General features: G+C 35.8%; 4 protein-coding genes across 9 annotated transcripts in view; 2 read left to right on the forward strand and 2 right to left on the reverse strand.

Annotated features, from left to right (window-relative positions):
* Positions 1 to 529: 529 nt before the first annotated feature.
* LOC114245484 (uncharacterized) lies at positions 530 to 1,566 on the forward strand. The gene has a single exon (XM_089732742.1). It carries the CDS (start codon positions 675 to 677, stop codon positions 1,338 to 1,340), a length of 666 nt encoding a protein of 221 aa, XP_089588868.1. The 5' UTR covers positions 530 to 674; the 3' UTR covers positions 1,341 to 1,566.
* Positions 1,567 to 1,874: 308 nt separating this feature from the next.
* Positions 1,875 to 2,992, reverse strand: mRpL30 (mitochondrial ribosomal protein L30). The gene is made up of 3 exons (XM_028177673.2): positions 2,752 to 2,992; positions 2,487 to 2,613; positions 1,875 to 2,220 (listed from the first exon to the last, which is right to left on the reverse strand). Exons 1-3 carry the CDS (start codon positions 2,862 to 2,864, stop codon positions 1,924 to 1,926), a joined length of 537 nt encoding a protein of 178 aa, XP_028033474.2. The 5' UTR covers positions 2,865 to 2,992; the 3' UTR covers positions 1,875 to 1,923.
* Positions 2,993 to 4,827: 1,835 nt separating this feature from the next.
* Positions 4,828 to 9,035, forward strand: LOC114245532 (uncharacterized). The gene is made up of 5 exons (XM_028177721.2): positions 4,828 to 6,601; positions 7,017 to 7,077; positions 7,199 to 7,320; positions 8,472 to 8,692; positions 8,821 to 9,035. Exons 1-5 carry the CDS (start codon positions 5,130 to 5,132, stop codon positions 8,898 to 8,900), a joined length of 1,956 nt encoding a protein of 651 aa, XP_028033522.2. The 5' UTR covers positions 4,828 to 5,129; the 3' UTR covers positions 8,901 to 9,035.
* A 3,154-nt stretch (positions 9,036 to 12,189) lies between these two features.
* The window catches only part of LOC114245449 (GTPase-activating Rap/Ran-GAP domain-like protein 3), a 216,169-nt gene continuing 201,915 nt past the window's right edge, over positions 12,190 to 26,443 (reverse strand). For all 6 annotated transcript variants that reach the window (XM_089732744.1, XM_028177615.2, XM_089732745.1 and 3 more), the window contains 15 exons: positions 26,169 to 26,274; positions 25,170 to 25,312; positions 24,769 to 24,891; positions 24,036 to 24,192; positions 23,270 to 23,410; positions 22,294 to 22,560; positions 21,264 to 21,373; positions 20,970 to 21,083; positions 18,504 to 18,615; positions 17,970 to 18,059; positions 16,818 to 16,939; positions 16,435 to 16,586; positions 15,385 to 15,524; positions 14,487 to 14,610; positions 12,190 to 13,574 (listed from right to left, as the gene is read on the reverse strand). In XM_089732744.1, the coding sequence (XP_089588870.1) occupies positions 13,493 to 13,574; positions 14,487 to 14,610; positions 15,385 to 15,524; positions 16,435 to 16,586; positions 16,818 to 16,939; positions 17,970 to 18,059; positions 18,504 to 18,615; positions 20,970 to 21,083; positions 21,264 to 21,373; positions 22,294 to 22,560; positions 23,270 to 23,410; positions 24,036 to 24,192; positions 24,769 to 24,891; positions 25,170 to 25,312; positions 26,169 to 26,274 (1,983 nt within the window). In that variant the 3' untranslated portion in view covers positions 12,190 to 13,492. The remainder of the gene's footprint in view (positions 13,575 to 14,486; positions 14,611 to 15,384; positions 15,525 to 16,434; positions 16,587 to 16,817; positions 16,940 to 17,969; positions 18,060 to 18,503; positions 18,616 to 20,969; positions 21,084 to 21,263; positions 21,374 to 22,293; positions 22,561 to 23,269; positions 23,411 to 24,035; positions 24,193 to 24,768; positions 24,892 to 25,169; positions 25,313 to 26,168; positions 26,275 to 26,443) is intronic.

Raw genomic sequence — 26,443 nt, forward strand, 5'->3', positions numbered from 1 at the left:
CTCGTCGAAACCGTGGTGGCGTCGCTTGCCACGAAGGGCTCGGCGAGTAAGTTAACCCACAGACAGCCCACTGAGTTTCTCGTCGGATCTTCTCAGTAGGTCGCGTTTCCGATCCAGTGGTAGATTCTGCGAAACACGGCTCTTGCTAGGGTTCGTTAGCAACATCGTCAGGTTTGAGTCTCGCGAGCTCACCTGGTTACACTGAAATAGTCTCTCAAGACCATCAGCTTAGATAAGAAAAAAAAAAGTTCTCAAAACACTTGTCCGGTTTCCGACGAATCTCCCATTATCTTTTGACGGCGCATACGAAAAAAAATGCGGTTATGCTATTCAATGCCATACACCCTATAAAAATACATTTTTGCAACCATTTCGAAAGGATTAATTTTTGACTAGAAAAAACACTGTACCTATGGGCTAATTTCTGATTGCCTTTTCTAATTCGACAAATTAAAAAATCCATTGTGACAGTGGCATTAATCAGCTGTTTGGTAGAAAGTCGAAATATCACTGAAGTATGAAACCTATAAATAGGTCTATGCGAAATATAACCTTACCCTTACGTCTAAGCTTAAACTTTAAAGTGAAAAAATTCAGAGCATAGTTTCTAATTTGTACCCCAAATTCATGAAAATTAAGTGCTAGCTATAAAATGTAATAAGTGACTGAAAACAATGTTTGTAAATATGAATTGTTTACGTGCAATAACGTCGACTGGAAGGTACATAATCAAAATTAAAAGCACGGCAAGATGTATTTCGAATCATCCAATGAAATTTGTAGAAGCTCAAGATCGATGGAGAGAAAAGGATAACGTTTCTAAACGATGGAAATTAATATACAGAGCGCCAATGGACAATGTCCTAAACTTTGTTACAACTTATCTTACATTTACTACTGGTACCATTGGACTCAGTGGCTTGTATTATGGAATGTTTGTTTTCGACCAAGCTGATTTGAATAATCCAGTACTACTGGGAGATAATGTGGTTATAGCCAACGATCCAATAGAATGTATTGTATACCTTGGCAGCTTTATAGCATTCCATGTTGCTGTGAAAGTATTGCTTTCAAAATACGTAATACGACTTTACCAAGATGGAGACGATTATCTAGCGGTGTTTAGAGGACACATATATAATTCGATAAAAAAACATAAATTTCATTTAAATGAGTTTAAAAAGTTAAATCCTACATTTGTCGTGACATGGGGCGATGGCAGATTTTCATTAGGAGAAAAGCATGGTATTTTGCTTGAGAACTATTTCAAAACACCACAACACTTTCACTACTTATTATATAAGAAGGGAAAACAGAAGCTTGAAGACGATGATGACTAGATGTTTTAAAATTAGAAATTTTCATAAAATCTATGAGATATTTGTTATCATAGGTGTCTATAGACACCCACATGTCCACACCCATCTTGAATTATCTTGAAGTTTAATTTATAGTATAGTAAAGGACATATTGCTCATCAAATTGGATACTGATTGCTTCAGAGCAAAAATAGTTAAGACAATTGTACCAACCAGTGGTCTATTTAGAATAAAATGTAGATATTTATATATTTCGTTTCTTATTTATGTTAAGAAATTGCTTTGAAACTAAGGCTTAATGCTTAATCCTACACAGGATGATATTACGGTCCCATCTATTTCCGCCATGAAGTACTGCAGTTTTCTAAGCCTAAAAGGATAAAACTGCCATTATCAATATTGGATATTTCCATACTTAATTTTATAATTTTTATATTAACTGGACCAAGGTGGTCACGATCCTCAGTAATGAGGAAACGACAAAGAAGAAGAATACTTAATTTAACTTGGTCCTATAATTTATTTTCAGCTCATAATTGAATATAAGTCAATAAAACCATTTTATTTAATTTTAATACTACATATTTGAACATACTAATTTAATTTAAAATCCCCCTCCATGTCCTGTATTCCATCTATGTCTAGTATCTCTTTTTATGGTTGTAGAATTCATCTTTTTTCTATCACTATCAAATTCTTCTAGGGCCTGGATCTGGCCGAATTCCGGTTCCAATTTTTTTGTAACCAAGCATTGACCATTTTCTTTAAGGATTGTGTAGTTTATATCATCTGCAGTTGGTTCTCCATAAGGAAATTCAATTGGTGTAATTTTAATCAAATGCTTGATTTTCCATAGTTTAGCATTGATTTCTGGTATATTTTTAACCACAGTGACTCTGGTCTGAAAGTAAAAGCAAAATTTTTAAATAGTCATTATTTATAAGAATATTTTGAATTTTTATGTTTTTTTATAATAAACTATTTAATAGATAATAATTCTTGATTTTAACCTCTCACTCTGTTGCATTGCAGATTGATCCATCACATTTTGTTATAAAAAGAATATCAAGTAAAAAAAAAAGTTTAGTAAGCACTAAAAATCTATTTCAAATATTTTTTACAGAAGAATTGCAGCTGTAGTTTCTCATTCATATTATTAACACAAACCTCCTCATGAATTTTCAATTCATCCAATATCCTTTTTTGCCAGTATGGAAAATGTTTGCTTGATTTAATTCGCTCTACTCTGAACAACTTTGATGGAGTTATTTCAGGATCTTTGTAATCTGGGAATCTATGAAATTTAAAAAGTATAATTAAAGTCATGACAATAGTAAGCAAATATTATTGAATGAGCAATGCTCTCTAAGAAAGCCTGAAGACGATCGCCGGACCCTAGCGAGTTGTGTATATAAATGATTTTATATATTACCTGGGATAGTATGTTATGCCCCCAGGGTAACGAATACCTCCTGGATGTTTATAACCTTTTGATCGAATGATAGAAACCAGTGGATTAAAATTTCGTAGTAATTTTCCGTTCATTTTATTGGTGATAAATTGTTAGTAACAAATAGTAGGTATTTAGTTATATTGTTGATGCGATTAAATTAGACTTTTAATAATTATTAAGGTGGTTGTGGTTCCATTTTTCCAACTGGAAAGACGAAGGTGTCACCTTATACAGCCTAATCTTTGGTTTATTTTGCTTTTTGAAAAATGATATGAAGCGATTTTTTTCCCGTAACTATTCGCTGGTAGCCTAATAGGCTATTCCAGCTATGCCCAGACAGGTATGTGTGAGCCCATGGGTTCAACCTGAGAGAATTTAACACTAGCCCTAGCAAGAGCAGTACTTCGCACAATCTACCACCAGATCTGAATCGCGATGCATTGAGGAGATCCGCCGATAAACTCAGTGGCTCAGTGTGTCTATATATCTGTCACCGTTCTAGTCGAACCGGTCGAGCCTATCGCTTGCGACGAAGGGATCGGCGAGTACATTAACCCACCGATACAGCCTACTGAGTTTCTCGCCGGATTTTCTTAGTGGGTCACGTTCCCTAACCAGTGGTAGATTTTGCGAAGCACTGTTCTTGCTAGGCCCCTCAAGGCCACCAGGTTAGGCAGAAAAAAGTGTCTATGGGTTAGTTCGCTCGTCATAATTGACGAGGACGGTGAGCGGTACTTGAGGGACCTAAAAGCCCTGAGATTGAATTCGGGGATCCAACAAGACATATTTCGGGCAACGGCAGTTTTGCGTTACCCTGTCGCCTGGTTTGGGTAATAATTAGTGGCGGCCACGATAAGAGGATTTCGCATCGCGCCGCTTTGTCTAAGTAGCGTTCTGACGGTACCCAAAGATATAAAGGTTTTTTTTTTCTCGGGCCGGGGGCCGAACCTCCTACGAGGTCCCCGCGCCTAGGGGGCGCACGGGGTATGTGGGACTCAACGATGTGCAAGTGTTGAGAGCAGACCGCGGGCCCAAGGAATTTTAGGGCCCACCCACTAAACGACTCCCCTACATTATTACACCGGACGCCCGATCTCAGTCCGGGGTCTAAACCCGGTCAGAGTAGGGGGGTTCCCGTGGTCAACACTACAACCGCGGTGCCACCCCGAGGACGCCCGACCGACGCGACGGGTCGTCGAGGCGATAGTCGACGACCAACAACGTCGGTCTCCGCGGTACGGCGGCCCTACCAGGCCACCCAGGCAATGCCGCTGGCGGGATTCCCCGCTGGGCCAGAACCAGCCTGCTGGGTCGGAACGCTATACACCGCCGACCGGGTTGCTCTTCCACGGTATGTTCGGCGACGACAGCGCCGACGAAAATGCGGCCCGCATCGCAGTCCGCAGCCGCCGACGTGTCGTCCCGTCCTCCTGGTACCGGCGCGCTAGAGTGACGGTAGCGTGCGGTAGGTAGCTGGACAAACGCCCTCCTCCGACCCCCCATATAAAGTTGAGTTAACTTAAACTCTGTCGAGAACGTTAAAAACTCGCACGAAGTATGTACACTAGAGTTTATGTGCATGTGAGTCGCGTGAGCGAACACTACACTTGCATAGGTCATGACGGAACGTATGAAGTGAAATGAAGCGAAATTGACTAATTTCAGATATTAATCAATTGGAATAAAATGATGAGATGAAATATAGTCTCTTTGGAAGATTCGGAGAAGCTACGTCCAGCGGCTTTGTTCCATTTACCCACATTTATGCACTTTTACATATATTAATCAATTAAATTAAAAATTAAACCACTGTTATTACACATTTAAAACTGAAAAAACGCAAAATTAACAAAACAAAAACAATTCACACAACTTTACTTTTCGCGTTTTCGCAAAAAAGTAATTGTAATTGCTATTAAAGTCGATGTTTTATTTAGGAGAACTTTATTCTGATTTCAAATTAAATTATTTTTATTTTAATTGATAAAGTTAAATCGGCCCGTGATGAGTACAAAAAACTAGCCAGTATGTGCTTCTTTCCCATTGCCAAATGGACAACGTAATGAGAAATGGTGAGTATAAATTTGAATTTCAAAAGGTAGGAACGGGAAAGTATTTAATTTAATTTACTGTACTTTTTACGGTGCCAAACTTCCTTTAATCTATAGTATTAATATAGTCCTGCCTAACTTATAAGATTTTAATCAACTTAGAGGAATTGGTACAATAAAAATGTTGCCACGAGCGTGCCTATAAATTGTAGATTATTGTTTGTAAAATTTGTGAACAACGGTCAAGAATTCGAGTGTTTATATATTACCTAAACACATAAACAGTAACCAGTAAATAACGTACTCATGAAGAAGGTCCGCTTTGAAAGCCCTCTAAAATTTTCTACAATGACCGAAGCGGAGTGTGAATCTCCTCGGCCACTTATCGGAGATCATGCCTTTATTATACCACCGGAAATTCAAGAATATACAAGAATTTTGCCCTATAACTCAGATCCTGCACAAAGATTTGAGTGCAGTAATAGCATGCCATATCCAACTGTTAATAAGACTCACTTGAGCGATTTATTAGAAAAGGGTCCCAAGTGTTTGCCATCTAATGAACTGGACTTGAGTTTATTTGATGCATCATGTTATGAGACAAAGGCTCCTTCCAGACCGATTCTTAAAATCCCAGAAAGAATTGACACACTACATCAGAGTTCAGATTATAATTTTCGTCCTGCATTATCAACTGTTCATAATCAAAGCATAAACTCTCCTAATATTTTGATGAAAGATAACAGCTTCTTTATCAGACGCAATAATAATAGGGATTTGAATTGCTCTGACAATGGCCAAATTTATAAGCAATTTGGTAGGTTAAGTTTGGGTAAAGAAAATTATCCTTTAGCTAAAAAAGGAGAATTTATTAATAATATGAACTTACCAGAATGTACTCAGCAAAGACAGCCAGTTTCATCAAAGCTTGTATCTATCCCTGCAACACAGACTCAATACTGCTCATGTCATTATTGTGTGAAGACAGTATCAAATGAACATTGTTTGAGAGAAAAATTTCATTGTTATAATGCACCAAAAAAGAAATATTGTCAGTGTTGCTTACCAAAGCCAAATAACTGCATGCATTGTGATCACAAAAAGCAAAAACCTCCAATTTGTAATTTTATCAGTGAACAATCTGGCAATTGTACAGTGGCAGATGCTGTGGATCAGAAGACTTTAGCTATAAAAAGATATGAAGAAAATGCCATTCCTACAAATACAGAAATAGTACCACAAAATAATGTACTTAAGGAGAAATGTGAACCAACTGTTGCAGATTTATTCAAAATTATAAAACATCAAAATGAACAACTTCAGCTGCTGCAAGAGAAAGTAGATAAATTCATATATGCAACAGAAAAAACTCAACAGTGTTCAGAACCCAAAGAGATGTTACAAAATACTGAACATAAAATATCTATTGGTGTAATGACTAGCTTTGAAGTGGTACAAACTTCTACGGTGATCAACAAGGAGATATATAAACAAACAAATGAGAATGCACAAATACAATGTAATAGATCACAAATAAGTATAAAAGAAGTGATATCAAAGACTCAGCCGACAAATATAAATTTTTTAGATGGTCTAACTCCACCTTCTAATTTACCACCACCTCAAGCTGCATTAACTAACTCAAACACACAAAACAATGGAAATGAAGAGAAGATATTTAATGAAAATAGTTTGTATAATGTACAAGTTGATAATGCAACAACACCCTTTATGTCACCAGAGCCAAGCATGTATTTGGATGTTAGGGATTATAGTGAGTGAGTATTTGTTTACTTTTGCTCAGTTGTTATTTAAAGTTGGTCAGATACAGCCTCAGCCATCAGCCTCTCTGATGATAAGAGGTCATCACCACAATAAAATACTTCAAAGATCATACCATTGTTGACCTTGAGCTGCAACAAAAAACTCTGGTACAACAACTACTTTACCCTTCAATGCTTCATAGTTAAATTGATTCATGCTGGTTTTTAATTTAGCCAAAACCGTGAATTGATGATGATAACACAGTTCATATTTAGTGTTTTATTTTGTAAAATGAATTGTTGTTATGGCTGATGTGTCTGTTAATGATGCTGAGTAGTTCTTAATATTAGAATTATAAACTGCTTTTAAGTACTGTTGAAGTTCTGTACTATAAATGCATTTTTATTAATTTTCAACTGTCATTTATAGGTCTGATGCAAGCAATGATGACCAGTCCAATCTTGGATGGACCTATTACAATAAAGTTATGGTTAGTACAGCTGTCTACTTGTGTGGTTTAAATTAATATAAAAAAATAAATATGTTTTTTGTATCAAGCTCTTATTAAATACTTGTTTGGTAAAGCACACTTTTTTTATTATTATTTCAAGACTCACGTGAATGGTATATTGCAAGACTCTGATATACCATCGTCAGCTAGTGCACTGTACAGAAATGCGAGACAATGTGTGCAAATGCAGATTGACAAGACGAATGTCAGTGTTACTAAGAGGTAAATAGATAATAATGAACATTAACTATGATAATGTGTAAAATTAATATAAAGAGATAGATAAAATTGAATAGAATGATTTAGGTACTAACCCTTTGCACTCGAGAAGTGGGTCTTGCTCGCCACATAATGTAAAATGAAAAATAAATCTATCAGAAACATAAAAAGTTTGCAAAACAGCGCATCGAATTTCTGCACTGAAGAAAGTGGTGAGTGAGACTCTCAAGTGCAAAGGTTTAAATTAAATATGGTAAGGAGTTAAACAAGTTAATTTGTGCACTATGATCTAATGAGCAAATTCACTATTGTTTCTAAGTAGCCTTGGGATATGCAAACGATATAGCTCCGCATTTTCCCCCATAGCTATCTTATTTCCTCATAGCTAATGTATACCCGATCCTGTAGACCGAATGGTAAATAGTCAAGTTCGCTCAAAACACGTCATTACGGATCCTCCCGATCCATTAACGGTGCTTTTAGGCACCACAAGCACCGGTCACCGTCCTCGCCGAACCCGTCCTCGCCGAACCCGTCCTCGCCGAACCCGTCGCTTGCGACGAAGGGCTCGACGAGCGAATTAACCCATAGACGCAGCCCACTTAGTTTCTCGCCGGATCTTTTCAGTGGGTCGCGTTTCCGATCCGGTGGTAGATTCTGCGAAGCACTGCTCTAGCTAGGGTCAGTGTTAGCATCACTCCGGTTTGAGCCCCGCGAGCTCACCTACTAGTTAAGGTTACGCTGAAATAGCCGCTCAAGGCTATCAGCTTAGGTAGAAAAAAAATTAGCTAATTGAAAAACTTGTCAAAATGTAAATTTGTTATCTTCCACTTGGAAAATATCTAAGACCACCGCTTTGCTTAGTTTTACCATGAAGCTTAATACGTGTTCCGATTTGAAGAGCGCCGTTATTCCAATAATCCTAAAAACTTTATCTAAAGGTTGTCGGCGGCGTTTGCTGTGACTTTATGGTTAGAATCGGATCTTACGATAGCTAATAGTAATGAAATGGACAAAAAAGAAGTACCTAGAGTACTGAGCCACGTTGGTAAATTAGACCTCATATGTATGTTTTTATAAAACGTGATCCATAAAATTTTGCGAACACACACATTTGTAATAAATACTTATATAACGCTTATTTCTGTTTGCAGAGTCAAGTTCGGTGATGATCCGCTGGGATTACACCAGCCTCATATATATACTGCTCTTAATGATACAAGTTTGAAGATGAACCAATTAGCAGCTAAGTATCTGAAAGGTCAGCCAACTCTAACTTACAAAGAACCTGTCAAGCCCACGACGCCAGAGCCTCGCCCTGTGGACATGTCCATAGCGACGAGAAATTACATGGAACGATATAAATTACTAGAAGGTAAATATTTCCAATTTTCGCTATAATTCTAAAAACTACTCTCAAAATACATAGTCACAAAAATTTAAATAGTTAATATTTTAATTAATAACGCATAGATCATCTGAATTATAATTTTTTTGTTACAGGTACCCCAAAATCACCGACATATGAAATGCCTAGGTTTTTGGACATCACTGCCTTAAAACAGCAACCGAAACTAATGTAGACTATTCCTATCAAATATTTGGATTCCGCTTTAATTATGTTTTAATAAATAACATAATATATTTATATAGATACTTCATGCATTTATTATATTACACGTACGTTGTAAATTTTAATAAAAGACGTTTTCTTCGAACAGACATTAATTTATTTAAACTCCAGAGACAATTACAACAGTGTATAATCTTATATCATTTTTATAAACTTTGGAACAATTTATAGATTAGATACTATATCTATGTTTTAAATTTCATAAACATATTAAATTACTATTTGTTTTTAAAACATTCAAATCAACTACTTTAATAATAGGCTACTATACACACAGTTTCATATTCACAATACATAATAAGTATTCAGTTATCACAATCCGTAAAAATAATATTTTAAAGTTTTTGACGACAGGGTCATTTTCTATTCAATTTGTCGGTAATCAGTTCTACGTTACATAATTATAAAAATTTTTGGTGAATCGTTTCATTTTTTTGTTACAGCTGTTAAGAATAAGTTAAATCATAATCGGTTGCGATTGAATTACGTAACAATTAAAGTTATTTATAAATTCCTTTCCCGTATCCTCCAAAGGAAATATTGTGTAGGGATACCAAATTAAAACAACAACCGTTACACAAGTATGAGGCAACATCGTAGGATAACCTCGTAGCCTCTTGCGAGGTGGAAATATTTTACAATGCCTGTATACATTTTTTAGTCAATAAATTCCGTAGTTATTTACATGATACACTCAAAACTCAGTGATAACTTTATGTTATTAATCGACCATACTATAAACAGTACAACTTATCAATGATTATTTTATCCTTCAAACACTTCCCACTAGAAATACTTGATATCCCTCATCTGTCCACGTGTTCTACCCTCATTCCTGATTATTAATTTTATTCAATGTTAACAGTTTGAAATAATAGTCAGTATATAAATATACACATCAGTAAGTAGAAACCTCACTACTACATGAGAAATTTCTTACAACATTAGTCATAAATTCATAATACAATACACTTTACTATACCTTATAATGTTCGCCATCATATCTATTAAACGAAATTTTAATACTGTAAAACTTTGTACATTATACGTTTGTTTTGCACTTACTCGTACTTATCTGTATGAAATTGCTAAACAAACCAATTTTGATTTGTTTAATAAAAACACAGACAGAGCTATACTAAGACTTACTTATTTGAAAAAAACACCAATAGTTTTTTTTTTCCAATATAATGTAGTTTATACAACGATTTTGTTTATTAATTTAAACTTAATTTAATATTTTTTTTACTATTCAGTGAGATTCAAATATAGTTTAGTTTTACACAAACTTTAGGAATTATATAGATTTATTTTACAAATATAGAAATTATTTTGGTTTTGCAATCTTTGGTAATTATTTCACGATATTTAAAATCGATGTTCTATTTTTACAAAATAATGAAGCTTTCTTATAAGTATTAAAATTGCAACTTATCAAAATATAATTACTTGGTAGATACCTACGTTATTACTTTTTGGATGCCACTAAAAAAATGTGCTATTAAATTAATTACTAAAAAAATTAAATATTAAAGTTATGAGCAATTCATAATACGAAGTATCTCTAGCCAATTTCAAGAATATTTAAGGGCGACGGCTTTACGGCTGCGTCATAATTTTATTTACCCCAATATTAATGCCCCCTCATATCTATTACTAAAAAGAATTCTTAGGTGTATTAAATTTTTTCTATCATATCAAGTAAATATATTGTACCTACGTTAAATGTGCGAACAAAATGAATGTAATCCATTTTGTTCAAGCATACATTGCACGATCAAATTTTTATTATGAAACAAAACTGTGCTGTGTGTGTGTAAAAGTTATTGTATGGAATAGGATCGTCTGCCTACGTTTGCCGCTAGGGGCGCTGTTCCAACTGCATACAAAATTGAGTTAACTTTTACGCTATCGTGAACGTTAAAAAAGTGGCATTGAGCACAATGAACGTTTATGATGAGATTAAAACTCTTTAATCATTTTGATGATTCCTAAACAGATACAATTAGGTAATTAAAATGTTTAATTTCCGCGATATTTCCAAAATATGTAAATTATGGAACTATTCTAGAATCATCATAGGTATTTGTTAATAGTATCAAATAAACTATTCAGTAAATATTACATCGTCCAGTGCCGTATTACACTTTTAAATCCAGTGCAGAATCTCTATTAACATTATTAATTTTTTACTCAAAAATGACTACTAGAATACTTAAACTTACACAGAAGATTAGTATTTACTCTTAATTTAAATATTCAATTCGCTTGCATCGCAAAATATTAATTTATTATCTCTAAGGTAGTTAACCGAATCTTTTGGATGGCACTTCTTTACTGGTAATGATTTTATAAAATACATTTTATGATTTATTTAAAACGCGAACAATACGATAGAGTTTATGGTATTAACAAATTAGTTGTGCGATGGCCAAAGATGGATCGCAAAATAGTCTTTTAAAGAGATACTCTAAAGTAGTCTAAAGTAGGTACTCTTTAATTATTAGGGTCTTACTCTAATGTAGCAGAAATTACATCGGCGCCGTCGATGTTTTCGTCGAATATTAATATTATATTTTTTATATAGTTTATAAATTGTATTATTTTCAAATTGTATGTACACAAATTATCTTTGAATTCTTAAATACTATAGAAATTGTTTGAATGTATTCTATGCACACTTTTAGTTTCAGTTTGTATGTGCAAGTAACTATATGTCTCATTCTACAATGTTACAATGACCGGTAGCTATATTTAATGACTGGTATCTCTGCTGTTAATTGTCCTTCAAAATTAAATGAGGTTTCAAAAATAAGTTTGAACAGACCAACGATACGAAGAACATTGGGTGTGCCGTGTTTTGAATATCTGCGTTCGATAGCATTTTAAATAAACTGATTTGATTTTAACTATCTTTGAGTAATACATTACTGATAAATTGTACGTAATAGTTACCCAAAACATTGTACACTAAAGTTTACTTTGCTTAGGAATAAATGTATTAGAAATATTTAGTAGGACAGCGCGGATTTTTAAAATGAATCGTTTTTTTATAATGGAGTAAGAAAGTACTGTTGATTTTTATTTATTTAATTTAAATTATCACCTACTATAAACCTAGTACCTAAGTGTTAAATGACTAAAGTCATAGGGGTAGTGTGAGATGATACCGCCAGCGCGTTGTTGGAATAGTAGTAGGCTATCGACTAGTATCGGTTAGGTAGGGGAATAAAGTGAGATGTTCGAAAATTAGGAAACTGCTGGTATTAGTTAAAGTTAATTAATTATTTAATTCAAGAAAAGAAAAAAATAATGCGGGCACTAATTTTATTCAAGCGACGCAGAAACAAGGCGTCAAGGAAAACACTTATTATTCCCTCAGATTATGCTTTGCACGAATAATTTGAAATTACGGTTAGAGGTTATCTTTAAGGAAAGGAACCGTTATCGATTCCGCAAATTTTACTGACAAATTGTGCGTGTTATTTTTACTGTATGAAGCACAACATTGAAATTTGGTAACATGTTGTGGGAAAAGTACACTCGAGCTATTATGTATCTTATATATTATAATAATAGCAATATTTAATTTAAAACTATGGAGTTTCGCCCTCTTGTACACTTACATTCATTTATTACTTAAATTCTATCCACTATTTATAAATCACTTTATGTCTTAAAGTTTTCCAAGTCAAGTGACTCAAAGAATATCTTAAGAATAACAAATGCTTATTTAGTATACCTAAATACAAGTTGTACAAATGCATCTTTAAGTATAGCTATATTATTTTTAAATTAAAAAAATGGAAATTAAAGTTAATTGATAATGTTATAAATATCATATAATTATCAACAAAGACTAGTTTAGATGGCGAATCAAGTAAGTGTTTTTGAAATAAATGAAAGATGGAAATGTGGACCAAATGCGAATCTCTTTTTTTTCAGATTTAAATACTTTGGAACACTTAATAAAATATTTTAATCAGATCTAAGAATAGGGTACCTACTAATGGTTAATGTCATTGTAATATCAATGTAGTATTTTCGACATTAATCGGATTTAATTTTACATTTTTGTCCTTCTGAACTTTTCTAATTTCATTCAACATGCTCATCCTATGCAACAACATTCATAAAATTTATTATGATTTTTTTGTGAATTTGCACATTTTTTTACATATTTCATACGCGAAGGCTACGCATTCAATAGCCCACTTATCACTTATATTACTAGTACAGATTGAAGAGTGATGTGTTGCGTTGTACTTACTTTATAGAGCACATTAATCCCATAGATCCATAACAATATAAGACGCATTTATCACCAACAATTTTTATTTAAAAAATATACGTTCTGAATATACACGTCTAATTGTAACTGTTCAATTTTATATTCTATATTAATGGAATAAGTCAACGTTTACAACATTCGATAGAGTTAACCTCATATAACAAGCTATTCTAAAACATCTTTATTTTATTTTACAAACGAATTTAAAATTGTGCAGCGGCTTATTTTCATCGTACATTTTGATGATTCATTCACAAATTTTCGTCATCGCCTCCTCCCCTAGACTTGCTGTCTAATCTCAACTCCGCTAGTCTCTGTCTGATGCTGTTTGGTCTGTAAGGAATAAACTACTTATTTCATTTGAAACAATCTTCATTCATTTATAAAGGGCTGTTCCAGTAATTTGATTCTCTTAAACATGTACCACTTATTATTACCTATATAATGATTGTTTACAGTAGGTGTACTAATATAGAACCTAAGACCCTAAAGGCCCAAAAATTCGATCAATACAATTTTGAGTAGGACGCCATCGGCAGTCAAGTCGTCACGGCGTAATCCCCACAGAATAATCCGAGTAATAAAAGTAAGAAATACCACTTAACTAATCCACCCACAATATGAGATGTGAGACGTTATGACAAAACGTTTAACTATGCGTAATTGTCCGACGAATATACCTATAATCCTTGAAAACTTAATAATAAGAGCTATTATCTGTGAACTTGTTGTTTTTAATGAGGTTTTTAACTATCTATTTAAAAAAAATATGTGTTTGGGCGCGCGGTACGCTGCTATAGTTTTTATATCTACTAATTAACCTTGCATACCCGCATTTACTAGCTAAACATTTGACAATATGGTGTCTATTTACCGACCTATTTAAATGAATTGTATTTAGCATTTTTTTTTTTATTGCCCTTTTAGGCAGACGAGCATACGGCTCACCTGATGGTGAGTGGTTACCGTCGCCCATGGACTTCAGCAATGCCAGGGGCAGAGCCAAGCCGCTCCCTACCGCTTAATACTCTCCACAAGCCTCTTTTAAAGAAGGACATGTCATAGCGCTCGGGAAACACCGTGGAGGGGAGCTCATTCCATAGCCGGATGGTACGTGGCAAAAGTGTCAAAAGTGGTCACTGAACAGCCATGGAATGAACTAATTTTGTAAATGTAATGTTTTGAAATTCACTGCCATGGCAATCGACATGCCAGTCAAGTGAATGACCTATTGATTATACCAACCTGTCTGGAAAGTAGGAGGTGACGACTTGATCGGCTGACACAGACTGTCTTTGGTAAGTACCCGCGCTGAGGTTACTCTGTGGTATTTTGTAAATACGCACGCAACGACTGTTCTCTGGCATTACTGAAAAATATTAATTAAAATTAGTGACCAAGTTTATTGGACGATTCCTTTGTTGCTGAACAGGTAAAAGCCAAGTTTTTGCATGCAGGTAATTAAATTATTCCTTTTCAATAATTATCGATAAACTCATGCTTGCCAGTAGGTTAAAAACAGTAATCTCCTATAACACGGTAGATTGAATTCGCGTTATGGGTGTATTCTCACATAACGCGCTAGCTCAAAAACTAGAAACGTATATTTAATAAATTAATTTAATTTAATTTTATAACAACACAATTGACACGCTGTGCAAAAGCACGCGAAATTAATTATGAACTGTGCAAACCTATACATTTCACAGTATATACATAAATATAACTTGTAAAATCCCCGCGTAATATGAAAATGCGTTATAAGAGTACCGTGTTATAAGAGGGACTAGTGTATTTTTATTACGAGTACATAATCATTTCACAAACCTAACTGCAGTAGTCTCTACTAATTGAATACATAAGTGGATGAAGGGGAGTACCATTTTCAACATTTCGAGTTTTTACATTGAATGAAGGTGTTATGTGCCTACAAACCATATTAGGCTTTAAAATTACGATTTTAAAGGCTAGTTTTAGAAATAGCATGTGATGAATTAGTTGTGTACGAAGAATAAGTACATGTAACAAAAGTTTGTTGCCCGTTTTCTTAAAAATTAAATTAACGAATTGTATCATATCCCCTTCATCCACTCATGTCTTCAATTGGTATTCAATTAACTCACAATTTGAATGTAGCAACTACCTTGTGGTGACGTAGGCGGTGATATAGGTGCCATCCTTTGTAAGGGAGGTCTAATGTTCTCCTGTTCTGATGATATAGAGCTGCTTCTGCTCGAGGCTGAGTTGTCTTCGGATGTTCGATTCGCATGAGCCGCGTCGCCTCTGTTCGATTTTAACGTAATTTAAATTATTATCAATATATGTAAGCTTGAAGTCGTCGTGGCCTAAAGGATAAGACGTCCGGTGCATTCGTATCTAGCGATGCACCGGTGTTCGAATCCCGCGGGCGGGTTCCAATTTTTCTAATGAAATATGTACCAAATGCTCACGATTGACTTCGACGGTGAAGGATAACACATCGTGTAATAAAAATTAAACCCGCAAAATTATAATTTGCATAATTACTGGTGGTAGGACCTCGCGTGAGTCCGCACGGGTAGATACCCCCACCCCTCCTATTTCTGCCGTGAAATAGTAATACGTTTCGGTTTGAAGGGTGGGGCAGCCGTTGTAACTATATTGAGACCTTAGAACTCAAGGTGGGTGGCGACATTTACGTTGTAGATGTCTATGGGCTCCAGCAACCACTTAACACCAGGTGGGCTGTGAGCTTGTCCACCCATCTAAGCATTAAAAAATAAATAAATAAAGGTATCAAACAGATACAGGTAGAGGAAAAGAGTAAATTTTTGCATTTCTGGCCGATTCTTATGTATATTAAATTATTTATCTCGGTTTGTGAACCGATTTTAGTGTTATCTGTTTAGTAACTATTAACGATGTTTTGGCTTTGTCAATAAATAATTTTTGTAACGTTTTACTTTTCCCACCTATTTTTCTAACGTAAGCCGAACGAATATGAGTGTTAAGGTAAGATGGGCTTATGATCGAATTACGACCATCGGGAATTTATCAAATACAATCTAGTACTATACTATTTACACGGCTTTACTCGGTACATTTCGTAGAATTTGAATATGTTCTATCCAAGAATAAGTGCAATATGCACATATGCATGCAATAAAACGTGATAAAATGATGATCTCTGTAAAATATTCAAATAATTTCATACTTATTTTCGTGGTTTTCATCTTCATCCAGTGAATACGGGCCGCTCTGTTTGTTCATCTGCTTGACTAGTTCGTAGTCGTGCAGACTCAAGCACGGGTCTATCTCACGGCTCAAAGGTACATATTCCGGAGCACAGGCCACGTAGAATATATCCTAAATATGATTAGTTTAACATAATAAAAAATCATAAAAATGTAGAAGAAAAAACTTTGAAAAATAAAATTGCAGCCGAGAGTGTTGAATAAAATCATTAATTTTCCTATTTAGTTTCATCGCTAGCCGAATATTGAGTTGTTCCCGAAATGCATTTCTTAAGAAGCTAATAAATGTTTTGAATTAATTTGAATATGATTTTTATTTATAAATGTAGATTGTAATGCTCACCATTCGTCCGCACAGAAGCTTTAAGCCTGGTATGCAGGCTGCGTGCACCAGAGAACCGTTTGCCACTAATCGTATCTCCAGTAAATCTTCCGCGAAGGCCATTATGTATGGAAAAGCACAAACTAAAAAAGTAATTTGATTAATAATATGATAAAACAATGGATATTATCAGTATAAATACGACAAAACCAATTAAATGCAATGATAACAAAAACTAATCGTAGAAGAATCATACAAATTAGTATTTTTTTAATTATTTTTTAATTGCTTAGATGGGTGGACGAGCTCACAGCCCACCTGGTGTTAAGTAGTTACTGGAGCCCATAGACATCCACAACGTAAATGCGCCACCCACCTTGAGATATAAGTTCTATGGTCTAAAGTATAGTTGCAACGGCTCCCCCACCCTTCAAACCGAAATGCATTACTGCTTCACGGCAGATATAGGCAGGGTGGTGGTACCCACCCGCGCGGGCTCACAAGAGGTCCTACCACCAGTAAAAACCAGTAGTATCGTCCATGATGGCGATTTGACTAATTTGTATGGAAAATTCATGCAATTACTTTTACTTATTTCACTGGTGGTAGCCCTAACACACACACGAGATGTCTTTCTGCACCCGGCACAGTACTTTTACGAGTTATAAATATAATTCCCAATATATTTGTATTCAATCAACAAATTCCATTTTTAAATACGTATACATACGTATACATGTTAAGGCAAATCAGTCGTCGATACATTGTCGGCAAATACATAAAAATGTACATCTTATTTTTTCCGCGAAACAGTCATGCTTTGACGTTTGAAGAATGGGACAGCAATAGCTTGTTAATAATAATTCGATTGAGTCTACCATGTCATGTCTCAAGGTGGGTGGCGGTATTCATACGAAATCTATGGGCTCCGGTAACCAGTTCACATCAAGTTTGCCGCGATTTAGAATTTTCATGTAGAATAAAAAATCCAATCAAACCTTGATGCGGAACATAGTACATTTGGTTTTCGAAAGAATTACGGGGTTGCATGATAATAGCAACCTAAAGATTGTACAATAATATAGTTTTTAATAAAAAGAGTTTGAAACTAATTTAAGGACAGAAATAGAATCAGAAGCCAGAAAAAGAAGTTTACTATTGTAATTAAATTACCGATAGCAGCAGGAACTGTGGTCCAATGAAAGTCATATTCTCCGTCGCTCTCTAATCCTTTGCTTGTCAGCCTCTCAAAGTGACATGTATCTGTAAAACCATAGATAGGTCTTTATTAAAACAACCAGAGAGAATTTAAGTCGTAAACTACAATTTACATTTGTGTGAGCAACAATTAAAGGCCTTGCCCTCTAGAGTGAGCTTGCTTCTATGCAACCTTCTATGAAAAAATAATAATACTCATAAAAACGACAGCAATAATCAATATTATATTAAACTAAATCATAGGTTACGTCTCAAAACCTTTCACGAGAGTTTTCCTTGTAAGGCCTCTCTTTAAATTATACATAATATGTGCTCATTTAGGTAATCGAGTCCAATCGAGAGGAATCGGCTATTTTATGAAAATTGAAAGTGTTATGCTCCCTTCCGAGTTCGTGCTCGCCCACCTGCCCTGGTGAAACTAGACTAACAGTAGGTCTCCGGGCCACAAGTAATCCTTATTTCCTAAAATAAAGTGTCGTGCAAACTTACGATTGTAACATAATACAATTTGTCCGTCTCTTTCGTCGCCAATCCTCAGAGCGTTGACTAGAGTCCCGCGACGTGTTCCAGGGTCTTCGGAATTTTCGGCTCTTTTCACACCCTAAATTTTAATTTATAATTACATATTCAGATACTATAACCAAGAAACAGTTTCTAGACAGTTCATTTTATTTAATAGTAACTTGTCGCCGATACAAGGAAATCGGACAGCATTTATTTTACGAAATTGCCGTGTAAATTTAAGAAAATTCGTTCATAACGTATGAGGTCATTTGGGGCCAAAATAAAACGACCTAACCAACCTAAGCTATACGCTAATACTATTACGAGTACTAGTTAGTTTACACAACATGACAACGTGTGTATTGCAATTACTTATAAATAATTACTACATATTATCATAGATAATTTTAATAAATTAAAATAACTACACAAACCTTAAATTTTTTACAAAAGCATTGCTAGAACATTCATTTTAATTTGTTCGAAATCCTTTATAAATTTGCTTTCAGATATAAAATCTTATTTCTTGATATACGGATGTCTGTTGTACTACCTATAAGACTTATACATAGGCTGCACTAAAAGTATCGGGAATGGAATATTTCCACTGTTCCTGTCATATTAAAATCTTTTTAATTGAAAACTCCTTGGTTTTAAAAATCGAATACCATTTATTTATTTAAAAAAAGATTCTCGGTCTTGTCACGAGGTTTTGTCAAACTTGTTTAGTCGTTGAGAAAATGGAATTGACTCGAGAAAATTCAAGAGCGATGATTTATTATGACTTTCGAAGTGGTTTAACACAAAAACAGTGTGTTGACCGGATGATTTCTGCATTTGGTGATGAAGCCCCATCTAAAACCACAATTTATCGCTGGTTTGCTGAGTTTCAACGTGGACGTGTCAAGCTCAGTGATGATCCCCGTCAAGGTCGTCCAAAAACTGCAGTCACCCAAGAAAACGTTGATGCTGTGCGTAAGCTGATTGAGGAAGATCGACATGTGACATACCGCGAAATTCAGGCAACTTTAGACATTGGCATGAGTCAAATACAAATAATCTTGCATGAACAATTAGGTGTAAAAAAGTTGTTTTCCCGATGGATACCGCATTCGCTCTGTGAAGAGCAAAAAGCGGCTCGCGTTACTTGGTGCGTCAGAACTCTCGAAAGATTCCACGCAGGATCCTCAAATGCTGTATACAACATTGTATCAGGTGACGAATCCTGGATATACGCGTACGAACCCGAAACAAAAAGCCAGTCACGAGTTTGGGTGTTCGAAAATGAGTTAAAGCCAACAAAAATTGTTCGTTCACGGAGTGTTGCAAAAAAAATGGTGGCCACGTTTGTCTCCAAAACCGGCCATGTTACGACTATTCCTCTTGAGGGACAAAGAACGGTTAATGCAGAATGGTATGCTAGCATTTGTTTGCCACAGGTCGTTTCTGACCTCCGTAAAGAGAACTGCAACCGCCGCATCATCCTCCATCACGACAATGCGAGTTTTCACACAGCGCACAGAACAAAAGAGTTTTTAGAGCAAGAAAACATAGAATTATTAGACCATCCGCCGTACAGCCCCGACCTAAGCCCTAATGATTTCTATACTTTCCCTAAAATAAAGAATAAATTGCGTGGACAGAGATTTTCATCACCTGAAGAAGCTGTGGACGCCTACAAAACGGCCATTTTGGAGACCCCAACTTCCGAATGGACTGGTTGCTTCAATGATTGGTTCCATCGTATGGAAAAATGTGTCAAATTTCGCGGAGAATACTTCGAAAAGCAATAAATACATTTTTAAATAGTAATGTTGTGTCACTTCGTTAATTCCCGAAATTTTCAGTGCCGCCCTCGTAGCATGTGTTTTATTTATTGCGTCGATACAATATCTTAGAACCCAATAAAAAAAACTATAATGTGTACATATTAAGTTTTGACTATCAAGTCATCAGTGGCACGTAAGTCATCCCATAGTCATTAAACTGTCATAAATTAATTCTAGAGCAAGTTCCAATTATTTTAGTTGGTAATTATGATCGTAGCAGTTCTTGTATTGAGGAATGACTTTCATGATGCAGGAATATAATATTTTATATTATTAATAAGAAGTAAAGTCTGGCAGAACTCAAGATACCTTTATTTCGTACTTTGAAATGAAATGTAAGTCTCCCTGTCCACGCGAAGCTGGAATAGCCCTATAAGCTACCAACGAATAGACGGGGAAAAATTCTAGAGATATTTCTGATAGAACGGTAAATGGACAGTTGTTAGCACTATATTCTAATGTCGACGAATAGCAACTTAGCCATTCGTGATTAATGTAGTTTTAATTATGTTGACGACTCGCCGAAATCGAAGAAAATATCGCTTAATATCAGGGCTTAGAGCTCATTTGCGCATCTAGGTAGTAAACATTTAAACAAGACCTAATAATTATCGGAACGTACTTGGCCACTGCTTGTGTCGAGAATCTCCCAATGGTGTTTGTAGCCGACCACCATTGTTTCAACTTCACCGTCCATCAGCTTGATGAGGGTTGGCGTTTCGCTTAATTGAATGTCCTACGAGAAATTTATTAATATTTAAAATGGAATTAATTTTGTTTAATTGCCTTTTTTATCAATACTAAACCACTACAGGTGTAATTTACCGGAACTAGTGTTTTACGATTCTATTCAATATACGTCAATTATACAGTATTATTGTATTAGTTTTGATAGTAAAGCAGATAGATGGCTTACCTTGATATGTACGTACTCGAATCCCATTTCATAGTCAGCCTTAACTTCTTCGATCATGAGCATCACTCGTCTACCGACCGCTATTGCTAGTGTTGTCTTATTTCCATTAACTAAATGAAAACAAGAAAAAAATTATCTTCTACTACGATAAAATAATATTGTGTCGGGAAAATGATCTATAGACCAACTGCGACCATTTCATCCAAAAAAAATCCCGGAAGGGATACAAGTCGAAAACTGTAAATGTATAGTTAAATATTATGGATTACATCTCAAGGAAGAAATGCGCCAAAAATGTAATCTGTTTCGGAATAAGGAATTTTGTAGAAATAAAGGGTCTCAAATCTCTCGTCCAGATTATGATATTGAACACCGGTTGTCCCGCCCTTGAAACCGAAAGGCATTATTGCTTCGTGGCAAAGTAGGCAATAGGCTGTACCTACCCGTGCGGTAGCACACTAAGCCCTAACTCTTGTTCATAATGAACCATTTGTGGTTTGGTCAATGCTTGGGTTTTGGTTTTTGCACGACACTGTACTTTAGACAATAACAATACAGCGAGGTGTCGCAACAAGCGAACCCATTGTCAAACTTGTATTTTTTTTCTGGGTGGACATAGTATATAATTTATTTGTATTAAGGGGTTATTTAGGGACTTATAGGAACACGAATTCGCAGGACAGGTTTTTGCAACAGATAAATCCGACTTTATATTTTTATGCCTGGAAATGTTAAGTTATTATTACTGGTGGTAGGACCTGTGAGTCCGCATGGGTAGGTACCACCACCCTGCCTATTTCTGCCGTGAAGCAGTAACGCCTTTGATGGGCGAAGTTTGAAGGGCGTGGCAGCCGTTGCAACTATACTGAGATCTTGGAACTTATATCTCAAGGTGGGTGGTGCATTAACGTTGTAGATGTCTATGGGCTCCAGTAACCACTTAAAAATAGGTGGACTGTGAGCTCGTCCACTTATCTAAGGAATAAAAAAGGAGGCTATAATAGTATTAAAGTGAGGATTATCGACTGACCTGACTCCAGGACATCGAAGTATTGAGCGGTCTTGGTACGCGGCAGTCGTGCGTGTTTACAGTCCTGCAGCGGTCGCATTGCCCAGGCGCCGGCGCAGAGTTCGGGCAGTGGTAGCGCATATAGTCCCGCACCACCGGCCCCTCCCGTGGTTGAGCCCCCGCCTGCCACAACACGCGCTCCAACGCGGAACAAGCCAGCGCGTTCGCTCACACGCGCCGCACGCACGCAACCTTCCCATCTGAGGACTACGCGCGTGGTTCCACTTTCTGTTAAGTAAAATTTTCTAGATTAATTCGTGAGTAATTCTAAATTATTCTCTAATATATAAAAATGAATTGCTGTTCGTTATTCTTCCTAAAACTCGAGAACGGCTGGACCGATTTGGCTAATGCTGGTCTTGAATTATTTGTGGAAGTCCAGAGAAGGTTTAAAAGGTGGATAAATATGAAAATGCTCAGAATTAAATAAAAATAACAATTTTGTTTTCCCTTTGACGTCCCCCCCGCCGGACGGATTCGTTTTATTTGTTTTAAGTTTATTTTATACAAAACTTTATGTCTTTTATTTAACGATTGAGGCACTACGAATTCTGCCGGATCAGCTAGTTATCTAATAAAATCAAACCCGTGGACTTTGTAGTAGGGCATAGTGTTAACGCAATTTAATGTTAATGCTTGCCTAATTATATCACTAAATATTTTTACTTCGTGTCTAAGGTGGGCAGCGGAATTATGCCAAGAACTCCGGTATCAACATAACTGGACCCAGATGAATGTGAATAGGTAGCTAACTGCGCCAAGAAAGACACAGGTAAAAGCATGGTTGCCATTTAAATTGCAGGTCTTTTCTTTGATAAACACATGATAACACTAACTTTGTGAGCCCCGTGAGCTCACCTACTTGTTAGGGCTACGCTGAAATGGCCTCTCATTATTAGCTTAGGTAGGAAAAAAACCAAACTTTCATAAAAATTACCTTCTAAAATATAAGTGTTTGAGGTAGTAGACAGGAGTAGTCGTCCTTCTGCCAATTGTTCAGCGCAAACAGGAGATGCTGGAAGTGGAGCAGCTCTCCACACGCGACCTTCCCAAGGTGCACGTCTTAAGCCACCGCAACCTTGGTTGAAAAGAACGAGTTCATTAAAAGAACGGGTTCACAGCCCACCTTGTGTTAAGTGGTTATTGGAGCCCATAGAAATCTACAACGTAAATGCCGCCACCCACCTTGAGATATGAGTTCTAAGGTCGCACTATAGTTACAACGGCTGCCCCACCCTTCAAACCGAAACGCATTACTGCTTCACGGCAGAAATATGAGTGGTGTTGGTACCTACCCGTGCGGACTCACAAGAGGTCCTACCACCAGTAATACCCACCTTAATATGCGATATTTATCTTTCTAATTAAAGGCGCGTTTTATTTGGTATTAGCATCAGCAGTTTGATATTTTTAATTGAATTTCAATGAAGTTTACTCCATTCAAGTAGCTGAATATTTTTTTTGTGGTAAGATTTTTTTCCAAATTTAAAAATTAAATGGCTCTCCTGTAAATTTGTAAAAATGTCGTTTAAAACAAATAACCTTTCACCCCTCGATTTGTAATCAATATATGTAGTTTAGGCTGGTTATATGCAACAGTGAACTAAATTAGGTGTGGTTTATTTTTTTCTATTTTGGCAGTAGCAAAGTTCTTTCTGCTGTTATTCTTAATTTGAATAATTCAAACCAGTACGTCAACATACCTGTAGAAACAAGACTGGTTGGTGCGTCTCCTCTTAAGACCGCGTCTAGTTTAAGAGCTTGACCAACATGTAAGAATCTTTCGGTTCTCGCCGCCCCGGCTCCTGCCCCAGCACCTCCGGACCAGACGTCAGAGAGCGCGCGTCGCGACAACATGGGCTGTGGGTTTGAGACTTGACATTTTTCAGAGGGAATATCTCTTAAACTAGAGAAGGAAGCTAAGAAGTGAAGAAGTAAGCTAAGAAATTGCTATATTTCTAATTAACATTTCCTTGTATCTGAATAAATTTTTATTGTGTGCTTAATAAGTAAACAAATCGTTTTGGACTTAACGATTTCAAATACTGTTTTTTTTAAATAATTTTACAAATTAATTTTGTAATGCTACTGAAAAGTGACAATTATTTCTTTGTTTCGATTTTTTTTATTGCCCCTTGTAGGCAGATGAGCATATGGCCCACCTGATGGTGAATTGTTACCGTCGCCCATGGTCTGCCGTCTGCCTACCGTTAAGTACTCTGAATTGTATGTAGTAAGGGCAAAGCTTCTTGTAGATTAAGTGACAAAATTAGAACTAAAATATCTATGTTAATCGATTTATCTATATATACTTGAAGCAAGATAAAGATTTTATACAAAGTTGTGGTGCTAATTTATTTTCGAGTTTAAGTTTAATTATGATTTCAGATCCACCTTCTTCCGTCAGAATTGAAAATCTACCAGAATGGAACCTACCACTTTGTGGTCTGCACAATGTTCTGCATAGATATCCCTTATCAATGTATCAAGAGTCCTTTGTCGTTTCAACGCAAAAGTGGGAGTTTGAAACGCGGCTTTCTCTCCATTCATCAATTTCACCTGAAATTACAAGTCGTGGTGAAAATTCGGCAACATAAAAATAGTATTAGGAAACAGTTGAAACAATTAAGAACTCTGGGCGGAAGTTCCGAGTCATATAGACTTGATAAATTGTAAATTAGAATATATTTTTTTAAATTTATCATTCACGCAATAGCAAATCTTCGTGTTCTGATTTAGCTGATAACTAAACTAAAACTGAATTTCACTCACATAAACCCTTGGAGAAAGTTAAAATGTGTTTATTATCTATTTACTTTCACTTAAATATTTCTCACCAGTAAAAATTCCCTGAAGAGTTGGGGATCGCTGAAGATTGCGGGACAAGGCAGCGAAGGTCCAAATGGGGGTACTGTATCATCGCTGTAAACACTCAATCTATACCCCGCTCCTTCCACCTCAGATACAATGGCAAAAATATCTGTTTACTCGCTAAAGAAAAACTATTTTATCAGTAGTATTATTTTATCTATTTTATCGCTAGGTAGCGGCTTGGTCGGTAGGCAGCGGCTTGGCTTTGCCCCTGGCATTGCTGAAGTCCATGGGTGACGGTAACCACTCACCATCAGGTGGTCGTGTGCTCGTCTGCCTACAAGGGCAATAAAAAAAATGTACAATTGTATTAGGGTGGATGAAAATATACGAGTATAATGCCACCTGTTAGGCACGGCTTCACCGGTGTCTAAGAAAAGTGTGAATTATTATTATGATCCTAATATTTTTAAAGATACTAAAACAGTTTCCCGTGGTAATGAAATGTTTTTTTCGGCATAAAAGATAGTCTTTGTCACTCTTGTTGACCTAAAATATTTATAAAAAATCAGAACAATGCCGATGCTTCATTTCGACGTGAAATAAGGAGAAACGAACAAACACAATCTTACATTTATATTCAGTGTGGATTTTAAAGGAATTATATGTAAAATATCAGGTTGAAATTAAACGAGGCGTAGGGTCATTTATTGGACGTGTGCTTGAGAGCTACCTTCTTAATTATTTTACACGAAGTAGAAAAATTACACATGCATCAAGTAAAATATATATTGTTGATGATCACAATATATTATTACGATAGTAAAAAAATATTTGTGAAAGTCCTTTACAGAGAGAATTTTAGCTCGTCTGTCTATCTCTATTTGTATAAAAGCCGTGAGTCAATACATATTTTAGTTTACATACAGACTGTCACGTTAATCTTACACTATCTAAATTATCTTAATCTAAATCACGTTAATAAATTATTTAATGCTCTTTTCAGAGACTATTTTAAAGGATACGCGTGAAATGGCTTTTAACGCACTGCGGGTTGAAGGTATTGTGGACGGAGTCATCCGAGAAAATTATATTCACGATATCATTACCAATATGCCGTTTTCTTTCCAACTGCAAAAAAAACCTCCTTGGATCAACATCATTCTACTCGAACCTTCGACAAATATTGAAATGAGCTTTCAGAGTAGCGCAAAATCGCTTACAAGTAATACGTAGATTAAGATTTCATCCAAGAATCGATATTATATTGTTAGTTTTTTTTTCGTCCAAACTTTTTTCC

This window comes from Bombyx mandarina, chromosome 15 (genome assembly GCF_030267445.1).
Source record: "Bombyx mandarina strain Sakado chromosome 15, ASM3026744v2".
In the NCBI taxonomy this organism is placed as follows: Eukaryota; Metazoa; Arthropoda; class Insecta; order Lepidoptera; family Bombycidae; genus Bombyx; species Bombyx mandarina.

Coding starts and splice junctions, on each gene's coding strand:
- LOC114245484 (XM_089732742.1), top strand. CDS start 675: ATGTTTGTAAATATGAATTGTTTACGTGCAATAACGTCGACTGGAAGG.
- mRpL30 (XM_028177673.2), bottom strand. CDS start 2,864: ATGAACGGAAAATTACTACGAAATTTTAATCCACTGGTTTCTATCATT. Junction 2,614..2,751: donor GGCATAACATACTATCCCAG/GTAATATATAAA, acceptor TAAATTTCATAG/ATTCCCAGATTACAAAGATC. Junction 2,221..2,486: donor AATTGAAAATTCATGAGGAG/GTTTGTGTTAAT, acceptor TTTTACTTTCAG/ACCAGAGTCACTGTGGTTAA.
- LOC114245532 (XM_028177721.2), top strand. CDS start 5,130: ATGAAGAAGGTCCGCTTTGAAAGCCCTCTAAAATTTTCTACAATGACC. Junction 6,602..7,016: donor GATGTTAGGGATTATAGTGA/GTGAGTATTTGT, acceptor TGTCATTTATAG/GTCTGATGCAAGCAATGATG. Junction 7,321..8,471: donor AATGTCAGTGTTACTAAGAG/GTAAATAGATAA, acceptor TTCTGTTTGCAG/AGTCAAGTTCGGTGATGATC.